The sequence below is a fragment of the Cantharellus anzutake genome (genome assembly GCF_015039405.1).
Source record: "Cantharellus anzutake strain C23 chromosome Unknown EI90scaffold_9, whole genome shotgun sequence".
Lineage (NCBI taxonomy): Eukaryota > Fungi > Basidiomycota > Agaricomycetes > Cantharellales > Hydnaceae > Cantharellus > Cantharellus anzutake.
This window is the reverse complement of record NW_024066959.1, coordinates 997673-1010204: the sequence shown is the minus strand read 5'-3', so window position 1 is coordinate 1010204 and position 12532 is coordinate 997673. Positions and strand designations below refer to the sequence as shown.

Below are 12532 nucleotides of genomic sequence, written 5' to 3'. Positions count from 1 at the left end.
TCCTTGTATTTCTTATGTCTGAGGTGTCTTGTAGAACAGGGACAGGAATCACTCAGAGGGACTTTGGGTGGCATTTTAGTTGAGATTAGAACTAAGGAACTACAGGTTCTAATCTACGTGTATTTATAAAGGAGGATGGGGAGGACTTTAATCAAAGCCCGAAATGACAAGATGGGGAAAACACCGAAAGGTACCGAAAGGTTCCGAACGATATCTAAAACGGGGAACCGAGGTGTCGGGCCAAGGAGGGCGGAGTTGGAGGCCGGAAAATGAATGGGGAAGACAAATGGATAAAGGGGGTTAGCCGACTGAATGGTAGTAAGAAGGTAGTCGTGCTAAGAATGGGAGATGACTAATAAGTGATAACGTGAGGGAGATCACCGAAGGATGCGGGTAGCTCCGAAAGCGGAGTTGCGTATCCGAAGGATGTTGGGTGACTCAAATAAATGAAATGGGTGGAGGAAGGGTTTAAGGGCATGTCACAGGATGTCGGAGGTCCATCAGGATATCGGAGCAAATCCGGGATCTCCGAATGTTCCGACTCGGGACCGAGGTTCCGGGATGGGAGTGGCCAAGGTTCGGTGTGCCGCAACCAGACCGGAGCTGAGACAGTCAGGAGGGAAGGTGACTTGGAGAGTGGGGAGGCAAGGTGTAGGGGATGGTGAAGTTGTTAGGAAGGTGTGATGTGGTGGGAGTGCACGGGGTCGGGATTCCGGGATATGACACTTTCGCTAGATTGTCAGCTAGATAAGCCCGTAAAACTTCCCTCTCCTTGTCCGTCAATGAGTAAATTGGTCCGAAGGGCAGAACTTTCCCTTCTTCCAACTCGATTCCTATATCATGAGGACGATGGGGAGGAAGCTCTGTGGCTTCTTTGTTGACAAAGACTTTCAGGAATTTGTGATATTTAGCTGGGACCTTAGATGCAATGGGAACATCTGAGGGCTGGGGAATGTCCTTTGAACCCAAAGGCATGGTTGTAGCACCAAGGACTGAGACTGGAGTTGGATCATAAGCAAGAAGGCCAAATTGAGAAACATCGTTGATTCTAAAGAAATCACAAGCTGAAAGCATTGCAATGTCAATAGGACCAACATTTCCTGATTTTGACCAAATGGCATGTGAGTGGTCAGAATTGCAGCAAGCAAACCGGATGGAGCTGCTACTCCAATTTATATCAGGATTACTGTACGTGCATGACCAACAACCGGCAGGGTCCCAAGCGTGACACAAAATGATGAACCGGCACCTCATTTTGATGTGTGACACCCAACCCATTGGGGGCGTGACTCAGATAGGAAGCAGTGTGCCAGTGGTCACATTTAGCTTTAATGTAATTAATTTGAAAATATGCTTGCCATCTTCGCAAAAATTTTCTTTGAGCTGGGAATTCACTTATGGATGCTTTTGCTCTTGCACAGATGAGCCCATCTTGTATAGTGACATCCCAAGTGCTCTTATCGGGCCATACTTTCCTGAGGGAACCCTGTGTGTTGCTGAATTTCTCCGGTTTAAGCTCCCAACTATCCAGACAAATTTACAAACAATATCCACATGTCTCAGTCATCACCCACCCTCCATCACAGAGTTAGCCAAAAGCGACCTCCGCAACATCCCCAGTCCATCCCTCCCCACCATAAAGAAACTTATCTCTGAGTATGATCCTGACCACAACAACCCTCCTTGTTCAGTCAAGATTGGCATCCATTATGTCCCAATCTGCATCCTCCGAATCTGGGAAGTCCTGTTTCAGGTCAGGAATGTCCAGAAAATGTGGAAAGAGTCAGAAGGACAAGTCGAGGAATTGGCAAGCAATTACCCTACTCACCGCACTGCTATAAAGTGAGCCCAAAAGCAGCTGCTATTGTGTGAGTGGAACACAAAAGTCCTTGGGTTCTCAAAATCAATTTTGAGTTCTATTGGGGGACTGCTACGGCACCTCACTTTATCCTGTCTTGTGACTACCAATATCTCATATCACATCGAACTTCTGGAAAGGGACTTGATGGCAAGTGGAATAAGCGCTAGGCTCTTGAGCCCCATTGATGTTCAGTACCTGACTGGGTGTTTCACACAACCAGATGGAAATGGCCTTGAAAGGTATTGGCATGATCATACTGCAAAAATCTCCATCAATTTGGCTCTGAGCTGTCATCTGGATCTGTGACTCAGTTTGGTGGAATTACGCATGTTAACAATAACCACTGGGTTGCATTCCTCATCTCCCCCACGGAATCAACCATTTACCTTGCAGATTCCTTACGTGCACCAACCAGAGATGACAAGACATCAGTTCCAGCCACTGAAGCAATTTGTGCCCTTCAGTGGTGGCTTGATGCATCATACTTGGAATTGAACAAATCAGTGTCTCCATTCTGGATCGCATGGCTGCCTATTGCTTACCAAAATGACCTCTCTTCATGCGGCTTCTTCGCCCTCAATGCACTGATGCATCATCTCAACCCGACTAAATACTCACTCTGTGACTGCATCGATACTGCAATGTTGCACATTAGATTGCTGACATCAATCCTTAACCACCATGCTACACATGTAAGTGAACACACATAGCCAAGAGAATGGAACGGAACCTCACCAGCCTGTGACTAGAGTGCACCTATCCCCAAAGCAACCACCCTGGAAATGACAGTTGCCCCAGTAGTACCAACCTCAGCAGCAACAATGTTGGCTCAAGCAACAGCAGAGCCGGCACCAATGGCATTCTCATCATTGGTGGCTGTCCCAGTGGCGGAAACTCGGGAACTAATAACAGTAGCCCAGGAAAATAACACCTCGACAGGATCCCTGCAAAATTCTGATGTCAGGGAATCAAAAAGGAAGAGAACAAAATTGGACCTCATGGTCCCAACAGGGGATGAGGGGCATGGGTTGCTCCAGTTCTTCAGCCGAACCAGCCACGAGGAATTTAAGAAGCAATCACTGGTTGAATTTGAGAAAATTGCCGAGAGATATCAAGAAGTGAGGGCAGCCAAAGAGCTAGCAGCAGAAGTGAAGTTGGAGAGAAGTCAAGCATTGGCCCGGGAAAGACAGCAGTGTCACCGAGCAAGCTTGGCAGTGGCCAGTAACAACATGAAGAAAAAGGTGATGTTGATTCACCAGGATTGTGATGGCTGCTGATAATTTCTAGCACTTGCTTAATGTGGACCGAAGTACCAGCATTTCAAGACACTCAGCCCAAATTGCAGAGATATCAAGGCTGAAGCGTTGCATTGAGCAATGGTTGAGGGAACAAAAACAGCAAAAAATCACTCACCACCCAAATAATGTGGTCCGGCCTCCTAGGCAGAGGGTGCACCGATTTGCTAAGGCAACAAACTGGTTCCAACCTGTTTTCTGGACAATAATAACCGAAGTGGTGGCAACTATTGACTGGAACATGAGTCCCACTGAAATAGTGAAGGGGTGCCAAACAAGGAGCCCAAAGCTCTTTCGCTTGTTGCATGCAGATGTTGTTTGCAAGTGGATTGACTGTACTGGGACACATCCATGCTGGTCTGAGGAAACATTGGCAAAGGTTGTGAAAGAGAACTGTCTGGGAGGAAAGGTTACACAGCAAGGGATATTGGTGAGTCAAGAATGGTTGGAGCTATCCTGAAAGCTTAAGAGATGATTGGGACAGGTGTCCTACCCAGACACTATTGCCACAATTAAACAGACGCTACTGAGCATTTGACAGACTGGTGCTGCATTAGATGCTCACCAAATCTGAGGCATCATCATCACCCAAATTCAACACACCCAACCTACCATCCTAAGAACTGTTGTCAACAAAGATGGGAGTGTGTTTGCAGCAAGCATGTCTTGGGTTCGAAAGTTTCTCTGAGGGGAAATGAATTGGACCTTGCAACATGTGACATGCGCCACACAAAAAATACCTGCCGATGCTGATGAGAAAATTCACGCTTCATTGCTTCGTCAAGCTTACTCTATCCACCATTATGCAATCCCCAGCAGTCTCTGATGAATTCAGATCAGATGCAAGTCATCTATCAACAGAACTCAGCATCCACATATGAACAGAAGGGATCACACCAGGTCTCTGCTGTTGGCCATGATGAAAAGTGCGCTGTAGGAGAAATAATATTCAAAGAATGAAACAATGATCTATCAGAATAGTCAACAACCAGGTGACAAGTTCAGATGTTTAACAGATCTCATGATCTTTATGAGACTGGACAGACATCAGAAGATCATTATAAATTATCCACACCCATGTAGCATGAGATTTAATCTACTACAAGCATGCCTAGAACCTGGCATAGGTGTAATATTCAAAGAATATATCCCTACAACAAGAAAATAGCACATAGATGGCAGAATAAGAAGGAACATTGGGAAAGAAATGTGAATATCTCGGGAGCCAGTAGACTTTTGACTGTAATCTTTTTACCATCTGAAAGGACTGTTTCTAAACTTTATCCACGGTTTTGTTTCATTCTAAAAGCTTCAAAACTGACGGAGATATCGCTCAAACGGCGAAACACCTTATAATTCATATATATTTATTTGCTAATTCTTATAAAAAGTAATGTGACTCAAGGGAAATATATTGGCGCCCGGAAGTCTGGCGGATCAAATACCATATGACAGAGTATTCCCCGGCGCGGGCGGACAGTTTTTGATCGCATCAGAAGAGGAGAAAATGCTAAAAAGATGGATCTTGTATATTTTCCCATGATTCATCAAAACTTTTTGATTTTAAGCTCAAATAAATCGGAACAAAGGAATGATTGATGATCTGGATCTCGGATCATAAGCATAAAGTGATTCAGAAGTCCGCGGATCAGTTAATTAATTGGGAAAGCTCTAGAACATTGGTAATGATGCAGCTTCACAAAAAGGGGTGAATTAGAGAACAGTCTAGAAAGTTCCTTTATAGCTGAGTCATTTCTAAAGATAACCGTTCGTAATTAAGGCGGTGTAGAGCATAGCTTTAGCGCTACAAGACTCTGCTAAGATCGGCCCATAAGACAAATAACTGAATTACTTATTGCTGAGTCATGTCCTAAGTCCATTATTAAGCTTACACAGCCCAAGCCCCTATATCATTCTAGAACTATCTATAATACAAATGTAGCACATGTAACTAGTGCGAGGCGTGGGAGTATAGAGGCCTCTGAAAAGCATAAAAGGCCACCGCTTCGGCCCCCTCTCAAACCTCAGGTAGAAATATAAGTTTAATTCTCCTCACCAGTGGTTGGTTCATTTGCTCCAAAAGATAAAAGCAAATATTAGTTGTTAGCTAATATAAAACTAACACATCACTCTAAGCATGAGTTAGGGTCAGTTAGACACAGCTGAACAAAAGTGTCATAGTGAGAATTAGTGAGAATTTGGTGGAGGGACTTCTTAATTGAATAATCTCTCAGCAATACTTGGTTATCACACCACAGGAGAAAAGTGAGCGATCCTGAACCTGCTAGATAACTAGCACGCACTCTAAGCGATAGAAAGAGCAGTTTGGTCACTCCTGTATTGAGTAACATTTATTGCGGAATTATTTTATTAGTAGTTTTCCTTCAGTAAATTATCAGGAAAATCACGTCCTACTGAAAAGTGGTATATCTAGGTGTAATATTGACTAGAAATCATAGTAAAGTCAATATAGAATTTTATCCATAGACGATCTATACGTCAGGTGAGATCGTTGGGGGGTGTTTATTGTTGTTTAGACAGTGAACAATTATATATTTGGCAACCAAAACACGGTCAGTATGCAAATCAGCACAAACTCTAATATTGTTATTGGACATAGGAAACTGGTTACATAAGGTGATCCAGCTCCGCTCCTTCAGTGCGTTCACTCTTAATGTCGCAATCTCTGCTAGTGGAGTTCTCCTTCCATTCCAGGCCATCTTCCGTGGCAAGACCTCCACAAGTTTGCCATCAAAGAGTGTCCCAAGTTATGAGGAAGCAATGAGACTTGGCTTCATCTTCAAGGTCTCTGGAAGTGACACATACTGGGCAAACATCATGACTATGAAGTCATTTGTAACACACATCCTGGTCCCTTATTTCAACGCTAAAAAGTCACAGCTTTCTCTCGATCCACTGCAAGAGTGTGTGGCAACTGGATGTGTGGCCGGTTCATGCATCCCTCGAGTTTCGTGTCTGGATTTACGATAACTATCCTTGGATAATACTTGATTATGTTCCTGGCAGTTGTACAGGTCTCTGGCAGCCCTGCGATGTGGGTATCCAGCATCCATTGAAACAAGCTGTGAAACAGTGTCAGCAATCTGCAGCCATAAAGGAGGTTTTCTCGCAGTTGAAAAATGGGATCCACTCAAGTGATATAAAACTCGATACCAGACTTGGCATACTAAGGGACCGTGTCCCCGAGATGTTGGTTCATACGTTCCATGCTATAAATCAACAGGACAGAATTCAGAAAGTAAGTTAGAACAAATTGATGCTTCTACATGACAATGCTAACTATACCTAGGCCTTTGAGCTATGCCGTTCAGGCAACTTTAACCTATCCCACCCCAGCCTATCGAGCCACCCACTATGCCAAGTTCTTGATGAGCTTCACCAAACCATTCCTGATCTTGCAAGAGCGATCACAGCACCACGAAAGTGACCCCATGACGACAGCGGCATCCACCCATGTTCTGGTCCTGTCATACATGAGGAGGGGTTCACAGATACCCTGGAAGATGATGCTGATGTGACAGTGGAGGAGGTGTTTGAATCCGTGGCTGGTCATGTGCCCGATGGGGTTGAAGAAGTCAACAGTGGCTTACAAACTGCATGGACTTGTGCTGAAGAAGCTGAGTCCGATACTCTTGATGGGACCACTGTAGTACCTCCTACATCTAACCTTCAGAGCTGTGACCTTGGCCATGGAATGTGAGTCAGACGGGCACGCAATTTGGATGAGGAATTGGCAATTTTTCATTTCTAACCTAAATATGTACCCGAAAAATACATTTGCACAGCCACTGTGCCACCAGCGATGTGTTGCATGACACCGGTCACTCAACCTTTTGCCCAGCGTGACGTGTGACATGATGGTCAAATTGGCCGGACTGCGAGGCCAGCATGACACATGACAGGTAGTTGGTCATGTGCATACAGTATGCCTCCGAAGCCAATCAACACCAAACAGAAGATCCCAAGGCATCTTTACGATGCCAAATGACTTGAATTCCAAATGATTCCCAATCTTAACATTGAGAGTCACAACTTAGATATGGAGCCATTGGATAGAGGTTTTCCGTCCAAGCCCCAGATGGGAATAGCAGGATTCAATGTGGCACGTTTTAACTGATGTTTTTCAACGAAATCTTCGGATACTAACGAGGACTGCGAGCCACTGTCGATCATAGTTCGCATAACAAATGCTTTCATATTCGTACTCAGACTATAGCGTTACATAGCAAGTGTTGCGATACTAGCGATTCAGAACTTGAATGGGCATTGTAAGAAGGAGCAGTCCCCATAGGCATCCAAGAGCTGTTCAAAAAACGAATGTGTCAAGGATATGCCCTGGGAGCATCCTCAGATGTATGGGCTCTCACATCTGAGGGGGAACTTTTCCCGACTCGGAATCATCCAAGACAGGCTCGGTGCTCGGAATCGAGCTCAAAGTTGCGGCAATGGTGGCAGTGGGACGATTCACTGACTGACCCGAAGATTTCTTGAGACAGTTGGCAGCAAGATGGTTTGGCTGTCCACAATAGAGACAAAGATTTTCACGGCAATGATGGTCCTTTTCATCCTGACTGAGTCGAGGGTGATGAGTACCCTGAGGATTGTTACTAGAGCCTGAGGCGAACCTAGATCCACTTGTAGCAATCCTAGAACTCGTCCTGACAATGTCGATCTCCATTGGGCTAGGACCATCCAAAGCCAAGCCAAGAAGAGATGGGAGAGCAGATTCCATGAGAGTCTGAGTAGCAGGTATCATCTCCTTTCGGGCAATCATCTTAGACAGATGCAGATCAATCTCAATTGACTTAGCCATCAATACGTCCAAATTGTCAGGCACGTTAATGATCAAGTAAGCCTGGATTGTGTTGTGTAGTCCATCAAAGTAAATCGACCTATAGTCATGATCGGAATGCTGGCAGTCAACTTTGATGTGCTTGAACTCAGCAGCGTAATCGGCAGCCTTTCCAATAGTAGTATGCTTGAGAGCTCGAAGTTTGCGATGAGTGGTCTTGACATAATCCACATCTCCAAAGTGCTTCTCAAAAGCCTCTTTGAGATGCGTAAAATTGCTCAACAACGTAGCATCAGTGCGAGTAACTCCCATAAACCATTTCATTGCAGTCTCATTCTTGAGCCAAGTGCCAAAATACATAGTTTTAGTGTAATTGGTATTGAACTGGTTCGGATAAAGTGTGAAGCAGGACTCGATTTCGGTGATGTAGGAGCGAACTGTTAGACACTGGTCCGGGGTCGGCACCGAGGGTTGCCGTTGTGGGCCGCTATAGGCCATGATGGCCATGATGCCGCAAACAAGGCCCAAGGGTAGGGCATTTGGCCTCAGCGACTCTAAAGGAGCGCTGTGCCCCCTAGCTGTCTCTTGGCCCTCATTTCAGACTCACTGGGGTTGCCTTGCTGGGGTCAGGACTTGGGGAGTCGTGGTCAAACCGATATTAGAGCTAAGGTACAATAAAGTAACATACAGGATATATATAGGGAGAAAGAATGAATGGAAGCGGACCCAGGCTGAAGGCCGAAGGGTCCGGAAGCAAAAGAGTGGGTTGGCCACACAGTGGCCGGCAATGACTGAGGGTCAAAACAAACAATAACAGATAAATAAAGGAAGGAGCGTAGGGCCACGATAGCAGCGATGGTATCGTAGCAGCGCTGGACTCGGAGTTGGGCCGGAGTCGGGCACAGGAATGGTAGCGGCCCTGTAGGGGCCAAGTGGGTGGGGTAGAGGAGTCACGCTGGGCATGGTGCCGGAGGCGGACTCAGGGCGGGAAGGTTGGTGTGGCAGTGGGGGAGTCAGCCAGGTGCAGGGGAGCCTAGGGGCAAGTGGGGGAGTGAGCAGGGAGTCCTCATGGAGGATAGGGCTGAGGTCAGGGCTCGCGCTCACACTTGTGTAGTGGGAATGGGCTCGGGCGGCATCGGGATGGGCAGCTAATGGGCTGGAATGCATGGCCGTGACACGAACACCAGAAGGTTTGCCAGTAAAAGCTGTAGGATTGGGGAACTTGATGGTAGGATTAGAAGTCGTCACCACCACAGGGACAGGAGCTGGAGCAGGCATTACATTCTGAAGTTGCATCTGAACCATGTTCATCAAAGTCTGTTGATCTTGTTGCTGTGCCTGGATTGCAGTCATCAGATCCTGATGCTGAACCATCTGCTGCTGTAACAAGTTCAGCAAGACTTCCAAATTGAGCACAGTAGGGTCTTGATTGCTAGGACCAGGAGTAGAGCTTGCAGACATAATTTGATCCGAGAAAGACATAACCTGTTCCGGAAGTTGTGTGTTTTGGAACTGGTCAAACTGTCACAAACCTCTCGGTGCTAAGAGCGTGAGAATGGAGCGGAACGGAGCGAGAGTTGTGAGATCATGAGAAGCAAGGTCATGAGCAAGAAGATCACGAGCCACACAAGTCACAAGATCACAAGAAGTCAATTCAGGTTGGCAACCTGTGTTGACCAGTTGAAGAATCCGTCTTCACTGGTCAACTCCTTATATACATGAAAACAGGCTAACACATGCGAGATGAAACAAGAGAGACATCTGAGTCATACAGGTAGTCGCAAAGCTACATGAATTGGGACAGAACTGAAATAGGCAAGACACGTGAGAGGAAGACATGTGAGACATCCGTCAAGTCGACACGTGAGATGTCCATCAAGTCCATTCGGGGTTACGGCTAAACCATAACAGTTGTCAGTGAGAACCCCGGATCGCAACTTGAGTTTAAGATGATCTTCAGTCTGTTAGAATGTGCGGATTCGGACGACTCCAGGGTGGAATCGGAGACTTAGCATGGAAGGACCTCGGCCTCAGCGACTCAGGTGGAGCACTGTGCCATTGCTGGTTGTCCTGGGGGTCCCTAATTATGGATCTAGCAGAGGGAAAGTCTCTTGGGGGAATTCAAGTCGATTTCGGACTGAGGTTACAAGTTACTATGTACATTGTATATAAGGAGGGGTCCGGAATCAAAAGGAGCGAGGGTACTCCGAAAGGAGACAAAGGGAGCTGAAAGGAGGGACAACACCGAGGGTCAAGGGTTTGACTCAATGGTGTTTCCCAATGGAGGAATGAAGGGCCAAGGCCCAAGGAGGAAGGAAGGAGGATGGGAGTGGGGAATGGCCAGCTGACTGAATAGAAAGGAAGCAGCAGCCCAAATAGGAATGAGGGAGTATAGCGGAATTGAATGGAACAATGCAATAGTTGCAAGGTCCGACATAAGTCCGAAAGTCCAAACTCGGAAGTTAAACTCCGGAATATTGGCAAATGTAATTAAATGGAATGAGCTAACCAATACAATGGGTATAAGCAGAGGTGGGGTCAAAGTCCGAGGTCGGAGCTAAGACCGGAGGTTCCGGAGACAGAGATGCGAAACGGGATTCCGGAGCGGAGGTCCGGAGTCAGGGGCATAGGTGTTGTGTGCTCGTCTGGGAGGTGTCGAGGTTGAGGTCGGACCCGGACTGGAGTCGGACCGAAGGTGGTGTTGGAGCCGGAGGTGGGATAACCTCTTGGAAGTCAGCAAGGAGGAGGTGGCAGAAGGGAAGTAGGGCTCTGTAATCAGTTTCGGAGTTCTGGGAGCCCGGAGCAGAGGTCGGGATTGTATGGATATGACATGGTCCACCGATGGGCGGAAGAAAAGCTGAAGTGGGACACACTGTACAATGCGAGAATATCTGGGAACTTAAGTATGGACAAGTTGTTAGTCCGGATGGTGCAAGCACAAAGGCAGCAAGCGCTCAGGGTTGCGAGGCGAAGAATCGGGCAGGCGGACTCGAGAATCTAGCTCTGATGATTCGGCTGGGTTCCCCGATTCAGGACAAGATGAGGGAAATGACCATCGAGCGGAGTGCGTGTGGAATTGGAGGTTCCCTGGGGGTGGTCTGCCCTGGTCCAACTCGGGAGTGTTGCCTCTACACAGCTCAGAAGGCGCACCACCTCAGAAATGTCTACGATGCAATTAACATCAAATGCACTATCCGAAACCTTCAAGCATGGGGTGGACAACTGAACTTTCCCCCCCTCTTCTTTGGACATTCTTGCTAATTGATTGCTTGGCTTTGGGTCTCTCATTGGAGGGAAACACATGAGAACAATGTGGTACTATGTCCTTGCTGATAGGATTGAAGTGTCCGTCTGTCAGTAAAACTAAACTTACCAATTCAATGCAGTGGGCTTATGTGTGCTGTTTTTATAGTCAAATCTTGGTCGATTGTCCTAATTCTTGGTTTAATATTTGCTATAAATTCCCCCGAGAATTCCGTCTCGTTGATGCTAAGCTTGAAGTATTTTTGCTAATTTTCTTTCTTCCATTTTATCGTATGTAGTTGTAATAATTCGTAAAATCTCGTCAAAATTCGTTAAAATTCAGGTCCTTCTATTTTCTCATATCTACTTGTTGTATGGGGTTTTGTGATTTATCTGGCATATTTCCATAATGGGTTTCCATAGTGTGACCGTTATTTCTCCTACAACGTCCACACGGCCAAGTTCCCCAGCGCCCTCTTGCAGATCCTCTTCATACTCTCCTATATGAAGGGAGGGACTGCAGGAGCATGGGCCATGCAACACACCATCACATTGCTGATGGCTGGCTCGCCTGCACTCACCATGGACAAGTTCAACACGGAACTCGATGCCATGTTCCAGGATCCAAACCGGGAAGCCACAGCCCGGCAGAAACTGGTGAACATCTGACAGGGGAGTGACTCTGTGGATAAGGTTATCCATGAGTTTGAAATATTGGGACCCGCCTTGCAGCTGGGTGACGTTGGGCTAGTTGACTGCTTCAAGCAAGCAATCAAGGCCCGGCTCCACGAGAGCATTTACCACCTCCGTCCCATTCCCACCACCTGGGCTGAATGGAAATGTGAGGCCACCCTCCTCGATAACCAATGGTGATGTTTCCAGGCAATGCAGCCCTGCACACCGCCATCCAGGCCCCCACTCCCACTAGGACAACCCCTACCAACTACCACCCCCTCTCACGCACGTTGTAGGAGAAATAACGGTCACGCTATGGAAACCCATTATGGAAATATGCCAGATAAATCACAAACCTCATACAACAAGTAGATATGAGAAAACAGAAGGACGAATATTTACGAATTTTTACGAATTATTATGACTATACACGATAAATTGAAAGAAAGAAAAATAGCAAAAATACTTCAAGCTTACCATCAACGAGACGGAATTTCCGGGGGAATTTATAGCAAATATTAAAACAAGAATTAGGACAATTGACCAAGATTTGACTATAAAAACAATCAGAGAACCTCCACGGAAACTACTTTCCCACGTCCGCACATGTAGCCAAGGATGGAAGTACCACGGAACAAGGATTCC

The 12532-nt window shown here is 46.4% G+C and overlaps 2 protein-coding genes across 2 annotated transcripts; one reads left to right on the top strand and one right to left on the bottom strand.

Moving 5' to 3' along the window:
• Positions 1 to 2139: 2139 nt before the first annotated feature.
• Positions 2140 to 2571, top strand: EI90DRAFT_2909896 (uncharacterized protein; the record flags this gene model as incomplete). Its single annotated transcript, XM_039054379.1, has 1 exon — positions 2140 to 2571. A coding segment is annotated over one exon (432 nt), but the record flags the coding sequence as incomplete, so codon positions are not given.
• Positions 2572 to 8948: 6377 nt separating this feature from the next.
• On the bottom strand, positions 8949 to 9430 carry EI90DRAFT_3118990 (uncharacterized protein; the record flags this gene model as incomplete). Its single annotated transcript, XM_039063163.1, has 2 exons — positions 8949 to 9002; positions 9074 to 9430. The coding sequence occupies 2 exons, from the start codon at positions 9428 to 9430 to the stop codon at positions 8949 to 8951; spliced, it is 411 nt and encodes a 136-aa protein (XP_038920018.1).
• Between the last annotated feature and the right edge of the window lie 3102 nt (positions 9431 to 12532).